At 36.7% G+C, this 20,499-nt stretch overlaps 1 protein-coding gene across 4 annotated transcripts in view; it reads left to right on the forward strand.

Annotated features, from left to right (window-relative positions):
• Positions 1–20,499, forward strand: part of LOC145663072 (uncharacterized) — a 41,124-nt gene that overhangs the window by 2,907 nt on the left and 17,718 nt on the right. For all 4 annotated transcript variants that reach the window (XM_081729264.1, XM_081729260.1, XM_081729263.1 and 1 more), the window contains exon 2: positions 9,794–9,990. In XM_081729264.1, coding sequence (XP_081585390.1) covers positions 9,931–9,990 — 60 coding nt within the window. In that variant the 5' untranslated portion in view covers positions 9,794–9,930. The remainder of the gene's footprint in view (positions 1–9,793; positions 9,991–20,499) is intronic.

Below are 20,499 nucleotides of genomic sequence, written 5' to 3' on the forward strand. Positions count from 1 at the left end.
TGTATTAAGTCTGGTATTTAATATTCAATCTGATATTTAATAACAGAGGTTTCGGCCCAGAAGAAAATACTATGAAAGAAACCCAACTTACTGGTTAAAAATATTAGTTCAGAAGTTAATAAATAGTTTTATCGTTTTCGACTTCGCTTATCCACATTATCTAAAACGAATTGGAAGTGATCACTGGTGGTAGTGGTGTCTTGCAGGTGGAAATTACATCCAGCAGCCGGTCCATTTGGTAGCATAAAATTCACAATAGTTTCATTTAATTGATAACAGATATCTACATGTATAATCTCTGTAGCCGGCAATCATAGTCATACACAAAAATCCCTCTTTGTAACTTGTGAATTTCGTTTGCCGAGCTGAGATCTTGGTTGGACATATTGAATTTATTCTTTCTTGCCCTTTAAAGTTCGTACAATATAAGTTCGTCTATCACTGTGAGTACAAGCATGTGACTTCTGATTTCGTTTTCACAGGGTAGTTTGATTGGTCCATTCTTCTATTTTCTCCTGGCAGAATTCTTTCTACTTTGTCTTTAGGCAACAGGATGAGAGGTGTTTAGGTGACTTCACCACTCTTGTAAAATCCTCGGCATTCTGAGTTGCTGCTGTAGTTGGGCTGGAAAGGTTATGGTTTGACCGTGGTGATTCAGCAGGCCCACTATACCAACACAAGGCTCCTTCCCATGACCAGCAGCAGTGTGTACGTACACAATTGGCAATTCAGACAGTTGGTAACGATTTTTGAAGTATCAAGAATAATGATGATCTTTTCTGCCTGTGATTGCAGCTGTTGAAGAATTTTGTGTATTTTCAACAATGCATATTCTGAGCCATGTCTTCTGTCATCACTTATAGCTGCAGCACCTGTGATCTTGTTCTGAAAATGTATGACTCCTATAAAAATCGAAACTTGGTCATTACTCTAGTGATACCTTTGTACAGTCCGCAGCAGAAAACCTCCAACATGAGCATGTAATTTTATTGTGAAACGACGAAGTCTTTTGCTCCAAAATAAGTGTGCAAAGGAGGACGTCGAGGTTTCTCCTGGCGTGATTCGTGTCACTTAGACGTTATGTTGATTCCCTGCGCAGTTAGGCGTAATTTAACAATAAATATACATGCTTATGTTGCAGGTTTTTTGCTGCGGACTTTACCAGTGCCGGACTGGGCACGTTTTCTACTTGCGATCGCCAAGGGCCCGAGGGACTCCGCAGGGTTCATGAAGCGCAGGACCTGTAGGCCTTGGTCGTATTTTCGCGATCGCAAATGCTTTCTTGACTCTTCCCACCAAAAGGGTTTCGGAAGCCTAAGTTTGTCTTTCTGAAAGAGGTCTTCTCGCTCCCCATCCCCCTGCTCATATCAGAATGGCTCCGTAACCTATTCCATTCTGTTTTGTACTACATATTTATTCTATATGCATGGGAGGGGGGGTCCTTTAGGTATTCGCGCCAAGGGCCCTCAACACTGCTTTGTTCTTCTTCTGACAGTATGAGAGACCAGTTCTCAGCAAAATCACAGTGAAGTACTAAGCGTAGCTTTTCAGCCGCTACACGTCCCTTCTCGTCAGCAATGTATTGTTGCAATTCTGTCAGATGTTGATGTGTTATTGCTTTCATTGTCCATTTCCCAATTTCGTCGATGGAAGTGTCAATGGCAACAGTTTAACAGTGAGTTTATTTTCCTCTTATATTGTATATGTAACTTCAGAAGAGTCATCTGCTTGTTTCCCAGACCAAGTGTCTGTAAGCGAGTCCTCCATTTCAGGGCCATTACCACATTACTGAAACAAGCAAGCAGGTCCTTCGTTATACGTCACCAGAATACGAACAATTTTACACGTCCAACTGAGGGGTCATATGTCACGCCATCAAGTAAGCTCTTCAAAGTTACCACGCAAAGTTGAAAATTGGCACAATCCACACACAAACAGAAATCTGTAGTGTGTGTGTATCCACCCATTTTGCATACAATTTTGATCTTTAAATGTAGAATACTGAATGTCCCTTCTTATATGAGTGGCTCGGAGGAACATAATGATAAGCGCCACTTCCGGTGAAATTGAGTTATTGGGTCGAAGGGGTTGGAATCAAACCACATAACAGCATGTAGGTAGTTTTATTTTGGAAATATGCCTGCAGATGGCAGAAGAAGCTTGTTTGATATGTGTTATTGCATTGTGTTGCGTGGGAATGTTGAACTTTCTTTACTAGTTTACGCGAAAGCTAGAGAATGTGATATACAGTTACCATTGGCCAGGGTTGGCTGGTTTAAACCAAGGTTTAAACCAGCTGTTTTTTTCAAAAAAACCAACTGGTTTAAACCAAAAAACAAAAAATGTTCGTAAAAGTTTAAGTGTTTGTAAAATCTTGATGAACACACATTTGTGGGTTATCACGTTTCACTCCCGTATATTATTCGTATTATATTCAGGCCTAAATTCTCCATTCATTACTCAAAAAGATTATACTACAAAAGCAACTTTTTTTTATAAGTTTATAAATGTTTATTTTTTGATTTTTTGTAGTTATTATTGTTAGGTAATTGCAATCGAAGAAAAATTCTAAATATTGTTTCGTTTCAATGTTTACTATTGATAAAATACATCGAAAATGCCGTACTTTTTGTGTGAGTGTGTGTGTGTGTGTGGGGGGGGGGAAGGGTCATACAGACCTCACGAGAGGCCTTTAGTGAAATAAGTATCTTTGGTATCTATTTATGTATAAATGAGTCTGAGCCAAAGTGGACTCAAATAATTCGTATCTTTATTCACTTTTCTTATTGATATGCAGATTATGTCGGTGTATTTCTTTAATTTGGACCAACAAAAGTCGTTGTTAACTAACTTGAACTAAATTAGTTCTTCTGTACTCCGTAGTACTTTGAAATTGTTCATATGTAATTCTGTGTAATGGTTTCACTTGTGCAACTGTTTATCTTTTTGTCCTTCTGAAATGACTCTTGACAGTTATATTAAGAAGCATGTAAAGGTCAGTACAACGATTTTTATCAGGATTCCTTCGTGAGTGAGTCGGCAGACGTATCGCATTTGTGGCCAATTAGTCCTGGTTCCGAGTTCAAATGGAGGACAATTTCTCTCGAATGTAACTCGAGAAGCGGTTTTTATTCCGCTTTAAGCTTATGTGACCACTTCCAGCATAACTCGGTTGTCGCATAATAACATCAAGGCGAAACAAACTTATTTCTGTCCATATATGATATGAATATATAGAGCAAATTATTTAAACCATAAAAACCTGGTTTAAACCAAAAAACCGGTTTATTTGGTTTTTTTAAATAAAAACCATGGTTTTTGCAAACCCTGCCATTGGCGTCTCTGGCAGGGGGGCGAGCGGAACGCGTCCTCCCAATATTTTGAAGTACAAAATATTCAATATGTTATTCTAATTTAATTTATTTACTAATGACAGAATAACATATAAATAATAATTATTATGTTGGAATATAATATTCAGGCTGTGAAACGATTATAACAAAATTCTTGATATACTTTAGGGGTTCCGTGACAGAAAGGTAACAAATAGAATCGAAGATAATAAACAGATTGGGCTAGGTAGTACCATTTAAATCACTTTCTTTGATTCCCCCCTCCCCCAAATTTTACATGCCAGAGACACCAGTGACAGTTATGTCTCCCCGAGCCGCTTATATATGGCGAAGGTTTCTTTAACACTGTGGGTCTAGAGATGTAGCGATATATCGGTATCGGTGATATCGGTCACTTTGGGAGTATCGTTGCTGGCAAATGAACACCGATATTTACCGATACATTTTCCGAACTATTTTCAAATTGTTTAGTATTAACAGTGACACTTATATTTCATCGATTTCTTTTAGACTGAAAGTGGATCTAAATTATTATTAATTGTACAGTCGATTTCTTTATGCATGTGTACGCCTTTGATTTGCCCTACTCGTACTCAACTGATATTTTTAGTTCCTCAATGCCAAAATACTGGTGAAGAAAAGCCAAAGATCCTCAGTCAGGATTATGAGCGCCTGAAGAAAATTTTCTAGAAGGGTGCCCATTCCATGGTTCTATATTACGTGTGATACTTATTTAATATACGTGGTTTGGTATGTTACGTATACATTTTCGTGAGCTAGGAGTGGCCGGGCCCCACCCTGAACTACTCCTCCTTCGGATGTCTATGGTCAGGATAGCAGACCCGTAATTTGAATCTCATACGAGACAGAGGTTTCGATTCAGAAAAAGAAGTGCTATTGAAGAAACCCACAAGACCCCCACTTTATCATTATTTTCTCCTACTTACTGGTTAAAACCTATTAGTTCAAAAGTTAATAAATAGTTTTATGATTTTCGACTTCGCTTAAATAACCCTTTTATTTTTTTTATGGTATACACAGCAACACCTGGTTCACCACGCATAATTTTTTAAGCAATAAAAATTCGTAACGGTTGTATCAGTTTGCATTAAATGTATGCGGGGACGGCGATTATGGGGACAAGGAGGGGCAGCTGCCCCCTACTTTTTTGAAGTGACCCCGTAATGTATATAGTTTCATTTGGAAATATAAAGTTTTTGTACGTATTACTGGTTCATAGAAAAAAAAAGATGGTGTTATATAATATTTGCCGTGGCGTGAGTACATATTGGTTGTCTTCCCGTGGAGTTAAGAAAGCTACATAAATTGCGTTTTAATTGTCACGGAAACTGGTCCAAAAATTAATCGTTTGGAGCGCAATTATTTCAGCATAGTTTCTTCTTACAAAAGCTCGATATGATAGTCAGCCGCTTTGAAACTAATAGGGAGAACATAAAATTAAAAAAAGGAAAAAAACACAAGTTATTCTTTAATTGCATAAGAATCGACAGTTCCTAAAATGTATTTTTCTAATAGTATGGAATATTGATTAAAAAAAGAGTAATAAGAATCAACTGTTACCTTTTCATTGTTTTGCGTACAGAATTTATGATATTCCGCCGTTACAAATTGGTGGTGAAAGAAACAATGTTTCTTTTTTAACGAACAGACACAACAATGTTACCCCTTTTCGCAGACGCAGCAAAGCTCTTTTCGTTGACTTTTTTCTTTGAACAGAAAACAAGAAAGAAATAGTTGAGAATGCTCGAAGAGCATTGTCAGAACGAACTATATATATTTCGAAATTTATATGAAATTGTATATTAAATGTATTTGATTAAATTCAGTAGATAATATATTTACATCTTTGGAACCTTTGTATTAGAGGATCTGTTGAATTAGCTATATTGAGCTGTTACTTTTTAATTCCGTATATATATTGAAAATGAAGATATAAACACTGGCCACCGGTTCCTATTTGTTATCAAAATGTTCACCATCCTTTAAGTATTGATGAGCACCAATATCATCTCCTTATGACTTACGGTTCTTGAGATATGGCATAAATCTCCCGAAATCGCAAGTTTTTTGGCCAATATCTTGGGAACGATAACTCATAGAGGGATGATGTTGGTATTGATCAATACCTAAGAGGATAGTGAACATTTTGGTACCAAATAGTGACCCGTGACTACTGGCCAAATCACACAATTTTCCAGACAGAATTTTAAGATGTTCATGAGCAAGGAATCATATCTCTTCTTAGATCTTCATTGGTTAAGAGTACAAAGGGTTAGTACCTACCTACTTGCTTTGCTCTTGTCAATTTACTTAATAAAGTATGAAATACAATATATGATATTTTAACTGAAATAATACTACCCTATTAATTATACAACCTTTCGTCAAACAAAGTGTTAGAAACAATCGGGAAATCTAACATTGATATAAAAATATTCAGATCATGTCGTCCCCCCCCCCCTCCACACACACACACTTTTAACGTCTAATCCCCGCCAGTGTATGTATGTAATAGAGACTAGTAAATGTAATGTAACTGTCAAAGTACATTATCACTCGAAATATCAATCACTGACTCTTAGAATTAAGTTTACACTATATTAAGTATTTGCTGCCTTTTAGTTCATTTTATATGAGCTAGATTAAATTTAGAGGGAATATATTTTTTTTGTATGTGGAACTACAAAATTCTACTTTTGTCTTTGTATGTCAAATTTCGGCCTTATATCTAGTAGACCCTATTACAATGTTGATCATTTCATTATTCTGAAAATTCCTGATAATATATAAGAAATGTGTCTAAAAGTATCGGTATCAGCAGTATCGGCCTCTTCAATATCGGTGAAAAAGTGATATTGGTGAGAACAGCCTCATTTACAGGCGGATCGACGAAAGTATGGGAACACCTGACGAAAAGCATCTACCTGAGACGAATAGGATCATGGCGTAGTATATAAAAAATAAAATAAAAAAAACCTAAGACTAATATGACGTAGGACGACCTTTGGGATGCAGAACTGCTGCAGTCTTCTTGGGATGGATAAGTACAAGTCTTTTATAGTTTCCAGGAAAATCTTGTACTATTCTTTTTTCAGAACCTGTGCAAGTTCATTTTGAGATAATGGTGGTAGGTAGCGTGCTCGAACGTTTCTTTCCACACTGACTACAAGGGCTCAATAAAATTGAGACCAGGAGATTCGGGAGGCTATAGCAGCTTCGTGGTGGTCCTCAGAAAACCAGTTCTGTACGATGCAATAAGAGACTTTTTTTTTTTTTTTTTGTGACTTACTTACTGGGATGTTTATTTATTTATTTATTTATTTGCCATCAACAGAACAGGCATAAGCCCAATTATAGTGTCGGTATATTACATAGTACATTTACAATAGTTTTCTTAAACATAGATTTCAAATTACGTATGTCTATTTCTTTGTGTTCGAAACATATTTTGTTATAAGTAGAGCACATTCTCCAGATTATTGATTTCAACAATACGTTGGTCCTTCGTTTTTGCAATAGAACAGGCCAGAGTTATCAGGACGAGTTTTAACTGTCGGGACATTTAATTTCTTCGTGAATATGATTTTCGTCTGTTAATATCGATCCTAAATATTTGAAAGTATCCACTTTATCAAAAGTATTATTTAATATTTTAACGCATCCACAATTTGCCGTATTACGGTCCCGACGCACTTCCATGTATTTAGTTTTCTCTGCATTTACTTCTAAACCCTGCATTCACATATATATAGTGCTCGAAAAATCACAAGCGCCAGATTGGCATGGTGACTATAGATACAAGTCTGGCACCTAAGTTATTTAAGGCCTGTGCATCAAATTGGATTTACATTTGCTAATGGATGTTATAAGATATATATTAATATTTAAAATAAACACTAACTTTGTATCCCGAAAGAATATTTTTACTTCTTATATTATTTTGACTTTGGGTCGGGTCTTCTTAAATAACTTCGTTGCTTCAATTTCTTGATTGTGCACCCGCGTGGGGAGATCAAAATTAAGGATATGACTAAAAATCAATAACTTCGTGTAGTTGGAAGATCATCATACGTAATTTTTGTACTTCTTACAAATACTCAAAACCGCAATCCCAGGGTCCAGTCGCGTGTTATCCCTGAAGAACACTCTCATCGGTAGAGGTCTGCGCTGATGCGGATATATATCTTTTCTGTGCGGATATCGGATAATGTTCCCTACATCTTTTTCTACCTAAAAAAAAAAAAAAAAAAAAAAATACTGTGAATTTTCTGATAATGGTGGAGAGAGCACTAAGAAACGTTCGTTTTGAATTAACGTTGAATTTAAAACCAGTTGAAAAAAACTAAAATCAAAATACAAGTGTGTTTGAAGCTTGTGACTCAGTGACAGCAAAAGGACAAAAAAATGACACGAGAGAGTTGTCCTTTTATTGCTGTTTTCAATATTTTTTAGCAGCCGTTTTGTGAATGACATCTCTGATCTAAACAGAAAGAAACGACAAGTCTCTTCGTTACTCCTCAAGTTCCGCCATTTACTGTAAAAAAGAAAAATAATTACCGCCAAAACCTCTGATAAAGCTGAAAATTTTCAGACCATTGGCCTTGAAGATGAAGAAATGTCTGAAAATAAAGTTTTTCTAGCCTGAGAGGTCAGGAACCAAAACCCTAATTTAAAACACCGCATCCCCTTCCATAAACTGAAAACTGGTCAGCAGAATTATCTTTGCCTTTTGTGACAAACTGGACAAGCGCGTAGGTCACCGAAATAGTAAACAAATCACATCATACGCTCATCTTTCTCTCTCCTTGGGGCCGCGGTGGCTCAATGGTAGAGCGTTCACCTCTGGTGCTAGGGGTCTCGGGTTCAAACCCTGCTCCCGCCAAGTGAACTTTGTGGTGGACAAACACCGTGTGCGTGGGTTTTCTCGGGGTTCTCCCGTTTCCTCCCACTTTCTTCATTCCACCATTTCATTCATTACTCATCATCACCGTCTCCTTTAGCCTAACTGGCATAACCGTGGGACGTAAAACTCAAAATTTCATTTCATTTTCTCTCTCCTTCTCTTTTAAAAACAAAAATCTTCTTCACTGTTTCCTTTGAGGTACAGCAGATACTGCATGCACATTTGCGACCCCACAGATTTCTCTCTTCGGAGAGGTGTCACGGACTTCAGTGAACATTCCGAGGGATTCGAGTTTTATAACAGCAATTGTTTCTTTCTCTCTCTCTTTCTTATGCGTGTGTGTATATGTATGTGTGTTCTGGGCCTCTGGTAAAGAAAGAAAGAACAACCAATACGTTGTTTCTCCTACCCTAAATGTGTCCAACAATGAGTGGGGCTGCAAAGAAAAGCAGTAAATTTTAAACTTCTTCTATTGCCTCTTTCCGAAATTAAAGGCATAGACTTCCTATTTGTATTCGAAGTTATTTTCACTTTTAGTTTCAGTAAAAGCGTGGCCGTGAAAGCTTGAGTTGATTTTGAGTTTAACGTCCCGTTCAGCATTGAGGCTATATGAGACATGGACCTACTGATTAACGTGGAATCCGAACCACATGAACTCCCGCCGGGAAATGATCCGGGTCTCTCACGCCAAAGGCGCGCACGCTCTTAGCCACGAAGGAGCTTGGTCGTGAAAGCAGGCATTGTATTGCGTTGTTAGTTTCGTCATTTTTTTTTTTTTTTTTTTTTTTTTTTTTTTTTTTTTTTTTTAATTTAGTGCAATTACTGGTGCTAGTGTCACTTCGGGATATGTGGATGTTTGCGGTGCTGTGATTAATTTTTATTTCTTAATAACGATTATTTCTATTTCGCCTTTGTGCTTTGAACAAATGCCCCTTTTTGTGAGTAATGATGAAGTTTTAAAACTTAGTGGCATGCTCTAAAATTAGTCGATTGAAGGGATATTACCCACGTGGCATTATTTTGGTCCGATATCTACATTTGAAGACCTTGAGTAAGTACATAGATTGTTCATTAATTTCTAATTTGTATCTGCACATTTTATATTGCATTTTATTTATCGTGGTTGGTATTTGATCACGGGTAAACTGATATATTGTTTCGTTTGATTCAGAAAGCTACAAGAGATAGTTATTTAAAATGTGTTTAAAAAGTTTTTCGAAATCATGACTGTTATAGGATATGTAAGTTGTATATATTTGCTACCTCATTATCTGCGGATGCGGTACGGATGCGATATTTTGTATCCGCGTAGACCTCTACTCATCGGCATGTTTTCCTAAAGAGAACAATAGATTTGAAGAACCATATACGTCATGTCAATACATTATCACTATGTTGTTTCCATTGGTTTTATTATATTGAAAATTTGATAATTTTGCCAGTTTCATTATTTCCAAGCGATATATATTTCATATTAAAACGTATATTTACATTTCTTTTCTTTTTTTGGTTTCAGAAAACTCAGAACGTCCGCAAGAAATAGAAGTTTGTGTATGTAAGATAAAGCATGCTGTAAGTGAGGTTAAAAAAAAAAAAAAAAAAACTGAAATTAAACTTTAAAAAATGTTTGAGAAGAAACCTTAAAAAGACAAAATGAATGACGATTCTGCAGAGGAAGAAGACTTCCAAAATGAAGGCTCGATTCCGTTGGAGGTGAGTGTGCAATTGAAAAATTACGTTTCAAAAAAAAGGTAGAGGTTTCATTTGTTAAGAAAGCATTGCATATAGACAAACATACAATATCTTGATACTTACTTACTTCAATCAAGGGACAACTTTTAGTTTATACAAACAAGGCTAGAGAGAATTTGAAGTCCTGATGAGGAGGTATAATTACAAATACTTGCTTTGAACACTTTGTAAACTCTGTTCGATATTCATAATATGGATATAAGAACACTAAGGCTTCTAAAGCACATACGTACGCATGGTGTTTTCCCGGTATGCTTAAGTGAAGACAGGTCAGTCAAGCTCAGGGCACAAGAAAAATATTTCCTTTTTATGCTTGTAGGTCTCATTTTTGGCAATGCTTATCTAAAATTTAGTTGTTTTACCCAAATTTGATAGTTGGTGCTGTCCCTCGCAAAATGTAAATGTTGACATTTTTTCCTCTAAGATTATAGCTATGTTTAAATTTAATTGTCCTACACATATTTTAATTGTACTTCAATAAACTTTTGAGCGAGTTACGTATGGTCTATCTCAAATTTTGTTTTATGTTGTTGGAATGTAAGAATGAGTGTAGTGGTTGAGTGGAAAGGGAATTTGGCATATACTTAATCGATTATGGACTCTGTGAATCACTTGAGATGGAGGATAATCTGTGTCAATAAGCTTTAGTAGTTAAAAGTAGTAGTAGATTGTGTTGTGGAAATTGGATATCTACAAAAGGTGGGTTGCGAATAAACCCGAGAATGTAGCGTAATAGAAGGGTTGCGATTAAACCCACAGAAGAATAAAAGGAAGTTAAGAGAAATAATGGTGTAGTTATTTTGAAGTACGGTGAGTGGTGTGTCAGCTCCAAGATAACCGTGTAACAACCATTATAACTGATTGTAGGAATACCAGCAAATTCCCTATAAGATTCATTAGAGTCTGCTTTAAGATAAGGTAATCATTTAGCAAACAATATATATAATAGTTTGTGTGTTGATATTTTAACTTTCCGATCGGATCTACCTAGATCAAAACTCGGGGGAAGGAAAGTTAGGCTCACCTCATATTTTGACAATTTTGTTCTTTGTAAGAGTTTGTATTTTGAAAATTTAGTTTTGTACACGAATTCTGGATATATTTCTTATCAAATATCAGAAATGGATACAAATGGTCGATCCAGACTTTTTGCAGTTTCTTGCATGTTGGCAGTTTAGTTTTTAACCAGGATTTCGGTTGTACGGGAGTTCTACATTTGACCTACCTGAAGTTTGGCAGTTAGGTGTCTGTACTGGTTATGTGTTCAAATTTTTCTCTATTCTCTGTAACTTACTAACCACAAACTTTGTCATATTCGCACCAAATCGCCATACAAGGACAACAAAAGTATAGACTAACTTCAGTTTGCTCTAGACAGAAACTTGCATTATGTTTATATTCAAGAGGTTTCTATAAAGTCACATTTTTATGTATTGTTCATAAAATATCGATATAGGTGAATGGATTGACAAAAATTCTCATTTTGTTTAAATTATATATATAAAAGAAAGCAAATGAAAAGAAAAGAAATAAAGAGAAGGAAGTGAAGATCTTAAATTGCTTTTACAATAAACTTCATTCTAAATAGAATGCCTCAGTTGTTTGTGACCACCAGCGTTGTCAATAATTATCAGTCAATAGATTTCAGTTCTATACTTCCCCTTGACATTTTGTTCCAAGTGATTATGATGTCTTAGTGTTTTGTCGCTGATCAAAAGGGTCTACAATTTATTTCGGCTGTGAACAAACGATTCGGAACCAGAAGATCCGCATTGTGGCCTTTCTGATAGGATTCTCAGGTAACAATAAAGAGGATTGTGTGCTTAGAAGTGGAACAAAATTGAGGAAGCAGATCATCCTTAGAGTGCAAAACATGCAAAAACTTTTGCATGAAGTTCTTCAAAACAATGGAGTTCTGCCCAGCAAAAATGTTATCAAACTAACTACGCTATTCATAATAAAAAATAAATAAATAATTAAAAAATCAATCTCACAAGTTCTAGATCCTGTTGAGTTTAACGAAACCAACAAATGGACACGTGAACCATTAGGCAAAATAAATTAAGATAAAATTAACGAATAATTTTTGTTACAAATCGTGTCTAGTTTACCCAACTTCACCATTGAGAAGAATAGCATTCTTATTTAAAGAAGCTAAATAGGATACAAACAAGTGCTTTCAGGTAATTATTTACTTCTCTTTGAAAGTTAAATGTGGTTCCATTGCCTTTGTTTGGAATTGAATTGTCAGTTGAAAATTATTTTGCAACATCATACCTAAAACTAACCAGAAGTGCAGAAAAGTGACTTACCTTATGCCTCCGTGTTTGTTGGTTTAATTGATTTTTTTTTTTCCTCTCTGGGAATGTCTTCAGCACTATTTTTATTTCTGCGTCGCCGATCCTTCCCTTTAAGATTTCTTATTGTAGTTTTTGTTTTCTTTTAAAGAAAAAAAAATGTTTAATCTGAAAGTTCTACACATAACACCCACTTGGAGTTAAATATATATTTCGGAATTTCATACTTGATAGCAACTAAATGTGTAGATTTTTAGCTTGCTAGAAGAAATCTAATTGACAAACTGTACACAGCCAAAATAAGAGTTCTACCAGCTAAGTCCTAAATTTTACAAAGTATGAAGAGTGTTAAATTTATCAGCGAAATTAGTGTGTACAACGCCAAAATGTGAATTGAGACGAGAGAAATGTGAATTGTGGTGTGGAATTCCCCGTAAATATTAATTCTAACAATTAGAGGTTTTATTATTATTATTATTATTATTATTATTATTATTATTATTATTATTATTACAGAAAGCAGTAAATTGATTGTAAACACAGGGAAAATTATTAAGGGTAATTAACAACCGAAATTAACTCTACGAAATACTCTGTGCAAGTTTTTTTTTTTTTTTTTTTTTTTTTTTTTTTTTTGAAAGATCAAACTATAAAAGAAGAAGTTGGTGAAAAGAAAACAGAGGATTGGGACAGCAAGAAGGTAGAAGGAGGAGGATTAGGGGCATTCTGGGATATTGGATACTGTATAATTAGAGACAAGATTGTAAAAATGAAGGAAGGACTTAATATAGAATCTTGTTTGAGTCCAGTACTATCAGATATAGTAATGAATCGATGGGAGAAAGGGAAGAAAAACTGCTTTTTTTCCGTTATGCAGATGACTGTTTAGGAATATGGAAAGGAACGAAAGAACAGCTGGAGAAATTTATAAGAGACGCAGATGATGAAAAGAAAGGCATTGGACTAGAGAATGAGATAGAGGTAGACTAGAAGGTAGAAACTATCTAGGCATCAAAATGAAGTCTGTAGAAGAATTCATTATATCCTGGTATCAGTGTGCAGCGGGATTGTATTGCCTCAAACGAAATGATGTAGATGAGATTACTAAGGAAAAAATTCATAAAATGTGTGGTGGAAAGAAGTCCTAAGCACAAATGAAGAATAGAGGAAACTAGATTTAAAAACGTTTTAGGTACACCTAAAGCGAAATGGATACAATGAAGAGGATGGAGTGAGAGGAAGAAAGTGAAAGAAGGCAAGAACATAAAATAGTTTGGTATGGAGAGCCTAAGTAAAGAAACAGAGAAAATAAAGAGGACTTCAGAAAGCAGAAATTAGGACATACACAGAAGGAGGAAGCAGAGCAGTTGAAGTGTTTAGAAAAATCAAGGATAAAGCAATAATGGACAAAGATCAAAGCGGGGTAATATATAAAGTGGGATACGCAGAGTGTAACAAAATTTACATAAGGGAAACAAAAAAGATGGAAGAAAGAACAAAGTAGCATAAGGACGACGTACGATGGAAAAGGGACAACAACGCAATAAGATCAAACCACAGGATAGAGTGGAAAGTAACAGAGGCCATAGAAGCAGAGAGCAGGACTTTGGTGAGAAAATGGAAAGAAGGCAGGAGACAAGGCAATGAATTGGAATGAACAATTTGCGATAAATAAAGAATGGGAGAGGATTTTACTTAAAGAAGAAGTAAGGAAAGAAGAAAGAAATAATTAAAGGACGAGAATGTATTCAGTAAAATAACATATTCTTACTTGGACAGATGTTCAACTGAACAGGCGAAGTGGAAAAAACACAAGTGTTACTTTTTAGTGAAATTGCGGAGCGTATTTAAAAGTTGATCTGAAGATACACAAGAAGTAACCAACTCCCAAGAAACCAGAGGAAGTGGAAGTCTGATGAAGACTCAGTTAATGTGTTGGAAACTGTTACTTGTTAGTGTTTCTTACATGTTTTCACCACGTAGCCTTGCTCAGTGTGTTGTGTTTAATTTTACAATAGTGTATATAAAAGTAAGAATGCGGTGGTGCAGTAATAAAAGTGGTGCTGACGACGTTCCCAGCGGGGAAGGAAATATTCTCCTGCAATTAAAGTAACAAACACGGGGGTACAAGGTAAGTCTCCTGTCTTATTTTACTTGTGATTTGCTGCGACGAACGATATATGAATGCTATAAGAAAAGTGTGTTATCTACGACAGAAACGCTGTCTCTGATTGTGAGATAGAAAACATCCGGAATTTCGTTATTCCATCAGAACATTACGTTGTGTGTTACATAGTGTGGGTTTTCTTATAAATCAATGCAAAGGAAAGGTGCAAAATATGAGTTCGATGATGTTATTCCTTGGAGATATCGTTTTCTGAAAAAGTACTACGTAATGTACCTGGACGAAACTTGGCAGAGTAACAACACATGCCAATGAAGAATTGGTCGACAGTTCTGCAGTTACAACTTAAGACAAGAAAGGAAAGAGGATTCTGATTATGGATTGTGGTGACCAATTTGATTTTGTCGATAATACTTAATTTATAACATACAAAAACATTATCTGATACTCCTACTGACTACAATGGGACAATAAATACAGAAATTTTAGACCATTGGTTTGGAAACTTCATCTAAAACGCTTAGACGTGCCATCGATTATAGTTTTGGATAATGGCCTCCTACCATAGTCGTACGATTAATCGAAGTCCAATTCTTTGTAGAGGAAAGATACTACTCTTAATTATATGACAACTCATGGCATACTTGGTTCGGTCCCGATAATACCTGTTCTCTATATTATTGATGAGTAATTGCCTGCGAGCGGAAGAAATGAAACATTCATAATTTACAAATTACGCATCATATGGACATGTTTTAAGGTTACCACCATATCATCATGTATTTAATCCAATCGAAATGATGTAGTCACAATTGAAACGGGCAGTAGCAACATAATTTGAAAGGCGAACTATACCAATACTGTTGTTTGTTAATCAGCGCATTTACTAAAATCAGTGTTGAAGATTGGAGAAATTATATAAGACACGTGTCGTTATCAGTGCATTGAAGACAACTACTGAGATCTTCAGTCTGTTTCCAATAACTCAAAATGAATTTTAGTAGAAATTACAGATTCGTCTACAGACGATTCTGACCTAGATTAGGAGTAGACCTATTCAAAGTAAAACAGCGCACCATAATTTTATATTCTATTGTTTTCGTAGATCGTGCACCTTATTTGTGGCCCAAGTATTGTTCAATTGAGAATGTTAAATGTTTAAAATTCTTGTAATCACGCACGTACGAACATATAAATCACATGCTTTTGCATGATTTGACCGAATTATCTTCCAGTTTCTGGTAATGAGCAAGGTTTCCGAAAGATGGGTGCCAAAACTTTTGACACCTGATCAAAAGCTCACCAGACACAACATTTCAAGGGACAATCTTCATCTCTTCCTGACAAAAACAGATACAATTCATATAAGATTCATAACAGTAGATGAGACCTGGTTCCAATATTACCAACTAGAATCCAAACAAAATTCCAAGCAGTGGTAACACCGCTCTTCCCCCCCCCCTCCCCAAAGAAGGCCAAGTCAGTGCCCTCAGCTGGGAAAGTGATGGCTTCAGTTTTCTGGGGTTCGGAAGGGATAGTGATAGTGGATTATCTTCCAAAGGGGAGAACAATGACTGAGAAGTACTATGCAGGTCTTCTATGACATCTGTGTGATAATATTTGGCAGAAGCATTGTGGACAGTAGGTGTGCTTCTCTATCAAGGTTCAAGGAAAAAATGGAAGATTAAAGAATCATTCTTTATTCATAAATCTAAACTGGCTTTAAATCTGGATTCTGGTAACATTGATAAAATCTGGCAACCTACCTTTGATGTGTATTTTGGATCTGGCAACAGTAATGTAGCATAGACACCGCTCTTCCAATTCAACTCTTTCTTTCTTTCGTCCACTGTGCTCTGCTCGTAATTTTTAATGACAGCCCTTTACGTTATATTTATTTGATGGCATGTATTCCTTTTACTATACCATATTTCTCTTATCCATTTTTATTCTTGTTATCCTACCACTCAAGAGAGAACTAGCTTGTTCCGATATGTTTGGAAAATATTCAGTTTCCGACGTGACAATATATTGCCAAGTAACCAATTTTTTTGATAATTTGAATAATCCTCTCATGCACCTACGAAATTTTAGGAGAGATCGGTTATTTTTAATGAAAAGTTTGAATAGTGAATTTCACACTTGAATTTAAGCGAATCCTCATATTGGGCATTTTCTGTATAAATAAATTAATAAATGTAAATATTATACGACGGGATATCAAAAAGTTCGTGCAATTACCTAGGAGAAATCCACTCTGGAGAACTTCGACATCTCTACGTAATCACCTGCCTAGCGACACGTTTTTGCCAGCGGTTCTTCACTCTTCGTAAGCCCGTCTTGTAAAAGTTTGCAGTTTGGCCTTCAAACCACGGTTCAACCTCAGAAATGACGTCATCCCTATTGTCAAAATTGCGTCCTCTGGGTAGATGCTTCATTTCTGGGAAGAGAAAGAAGTCCCTTTGTGCTAGGGCTGATGAGTATAGAGGTGGGTGGATATTTCATATCCTAATATCACTGCTTTCATCATGGATGTATAAGCGGAATGGGTTAGTGCATTGTCTGCCAATAGCAGCACTCCTTTTGTGACCAATCCACGACATTTCTTCTTCAGTTCCTCTCGTAACTTAATCAGGAAATGGGAATACTTTGTCCCTGTGGTAGGTAATCTGTCACGATGACCCCTTTAGAGTCCCAGAAAACGGAAATCATCACCTTGACGGCAGACTCCTGCACTCGTACCTTTTAGGGATTTGGGCAGGAGGAGTGTTTCCATTGTTTGCTCATTTCTTTTGTTTATGGGTCATAAAGATAAACCGAACTTTCATCCATTGTCACTAGTCTGTCGAAAAAGTCCTCTTCATCCATCTCACGGCGATGCAACATTTCTCTGCATCGTCTTCGCAATTTCTCTTCTGGAAAGGTGTCAACAGTCCTGGCAACCGCCATGCTGGCAGTTTCTGAAGATGCAGGTGGTTGTGAATGATACTCCAGGGAGACTCATACTTATTGCACACATATCACGTTCAGCAGTTATCCTCCTGTTTTCCATTATGATCTTCTCACCTTTCCCCATCAAGGCGACATCATCAGTGAAAGATGATCTTCCAGATCTAGAAGCGTCCGCGGTAGTCTGTGTCCAATTTGGAATTGCCATTTCCACTTGGATACCATCTCATAGGATGGACTTTCTCCTCGTGTAAATAACCCCTTTTTCCCCTTTAGGAGCAAATTTCCGAAAACTTTGAAAAATGTTTTCAGTTACCTTAAATGAATTTATATGCATTGTACCATCTCCCTAACTTCATCAATCCATGAGATTATTCTTAACAAAAACAACTTTAATTCCCTTTTTCTTAGGATATATATATATAGGGTGTTTTAAAACAACAACACCGACAACGTTTGTTAGGTGATTCCTGACACCAAGATAAGACATAAAGTATAGACCAACCTGGGTACACAAGTGCTTCCCCTCGTAGCTATAGGCTGCCGAAAACATGAAAAAATGAACTTTAAAGGTTCATAGCTCCAATACTATGTTACCTACCGTAGTCGGGTCAAGGCTTCACTTAGGAACTAATATGTGCCCTATCCAAGAATCCATGTTTCACAACCCTAAGATACTCATGCAGTAATTTTTATAGAGGGAGTTTGGCTACGGGCATATAATTTGAAGTACTCTCCAACTACCTCTATAAAAATTGTCGCGGAAGTACCACAGAATTCTGAAATATGGATATTTGGATAGGGTAATACTAGTTCCTAAGTAAAGTCTTGACCCGACTATGGTAGGCCCCATAGTTTTGGAGTTGTGGACCTTAACATTTCATTTTTTCATGTTTTCGACAGCCTGTAACTCCAAAAGGAAGCATTTGTGCAGGCAGGTTGGTCTATACTTTTTGTCTTATCTTGGTGTCAGAAATCACCTTCCAAACGTTGTCGGTGTTGTTTTGAAACACCCTAATATATATATATATACAGGGGTTGGATAAAAAAATCTAAAATGTTTGCAAAAGTGTGAAAATCATACCTAGATGGTGTGGGGCCTCCTTTTGCGTCCAAAACAGCTTGAATCTGACGTGAAATGGACGTATACAGCTCCTGAATCGTGGTATGTGCAATTTTGTACCATTGTTCCTCCAAAACATGCTCTAGTTCCTTAAGGGATGCTGGCGGAGGATAATGAGACTGAACACATCTTTCTAACTCAGAGCACAATAGCTCAATAATGTTCAGGTCTGGTGATTGTGGAACCCAGGGGAGGTGTGATAGCTCCTGGTCATGCTTCTCAAACCATGATTTCACCGTTTTTGCAGCGTGACAGGGTGGCAAATCATCTTGGTAGATGCCATCACCATCAGGGAACAATATTTGGGCCATGCGTAGAACCTGGTCCCTCAAAATGGCCTCATACGCCTTAGCATTCATCATTCTATGCAGTACTATGATGGGACCTGCAGAAAACCACGATATCACTGCACATACTGTAACAGAACCACCCTCATGCTTTACAGTTGGGAGCAGATAGTCTGTATCATAGGCCTGCGACAGTGTCCTCCATACGTAAACACGACCGGTTGTTGGAAACAAGGTGAAGGTCGATTCATCTGAACACGTTACGTGTTTCCACTGCTCATGAGTCCACGCCTTGTGGTCCTTGCACCACCGGATACGCCTCTTCGCATTTACTGCTGTGACCAGGGGTTTGGCGATAGTGGCCCTGCCATGAATTTTTATTTTATGAAGTTCCCGCCGCACTGTTTTCGATGAAACCGAGTTCTGTAGGCCGGAATTGAATTCAGACGTAATTTTCATTGCAGTTGTCTTCTTTTTAGCTGCTACAATCCGCTTTAATGCCCTCCGGTCCCTATCTGACAGGATTGTCTTTCGACCACTGTTGTGCTTTGCAGACGTCGTTTGCCCATGAATTATGTATGCCCTCGTGACATTGGACACAGTGCCTTTCGATACCCTCACAATGTTCGCCACTGTTGCCACTGAAGCTCCAACCAGATGAGCACCAACGATCATGCCTCTTTGGAAGTCTGTCAGGTCGCCCATTTTACCGCACCACTTTCACACCACGACATTCACAGGTGAACTGGTTACTGCTGACGGAAGAGGAAGGTGCACATGACACATTGAAAACGAGAAACGATCGGCAACTGCAACATGTACTGTACAGTGGAGGGCTAAACTTACGTGTCCTGTATGAAGTGTTTTTTGATTTTTTTGTCCAACTCCTATATATATATATATATATATATGATCCTGCAAAAGTCATGGCAACTATTTTTTTTTTCTCGAAAATGGTAAAGAATTTAAAAAATCCTGAAATATGCAAATGGAAGGTTAGTTCATATATAAACATCACATGTAGGGAGATGGTGAACACACACCACCCTAAATATATAGCACGAGAAAAAAGGCGAAAAAAAGAAATTTTGTCGTTTGAAAAGCGTTTCTGTCAGTTACAATTGTATACAATAGTACATTACAAACTACGTGCATTCCATGGCCTCAGAAGTCTCCCCAAGAATCAAAAAGATGGCAGGGACTCTGAGATGTTACAGGTACGTGTTCCTGCCCTGTACTATTGTGTACTGTTGCAATTTACAGTAAAACATGTTTGAGACGATAATTTTTTTTTTCGTCTTTTTTTTTCTCAGGGTATGTAGTGTGTATGTTCATCCATCTCCCTACATGTAATGTTTCAATATGAACCAACCTCCCATTTGCATATTTCGGATTTTTTTTTTACTCGTTGCCATTTTCGAGAAAATTAATAGTTGTCATGACTTTTGCAATGGCCCTCGTATATAATATCAAAAAATTTCGTAATCCTTTGCTTTCGCCTTAAAAGAGACATTCATTTTACTAATTTTGTTTGTGCCTATAGTAACTTGACTTGGGCGTTGATGAGGAGTCACTTGGCTATTTTTTATAATAGCATAGATAAGTGTCTTAAAAAAGAAAGAAAAACTTATGAATGGTTATAGTGAGTTCTGATATTTTTGTATACAGGGTGGCCAATTTTAATCTTTC

This window comes from Thermobia domestica, chromosome 10 (genome assembly GCF_964235325.1).
Source record: "Thermobia domestica chromosome 10, izTheDome1.hap1.1, whole genome shotgun sequence".
NCBI classification, from domain to species: domain Eukaryota; kingdom Metazoa; phylum Arthropoda; class Insecta; order Zygentoma; family Lepismatidae; genus Thermobia; species Thermobia domestica.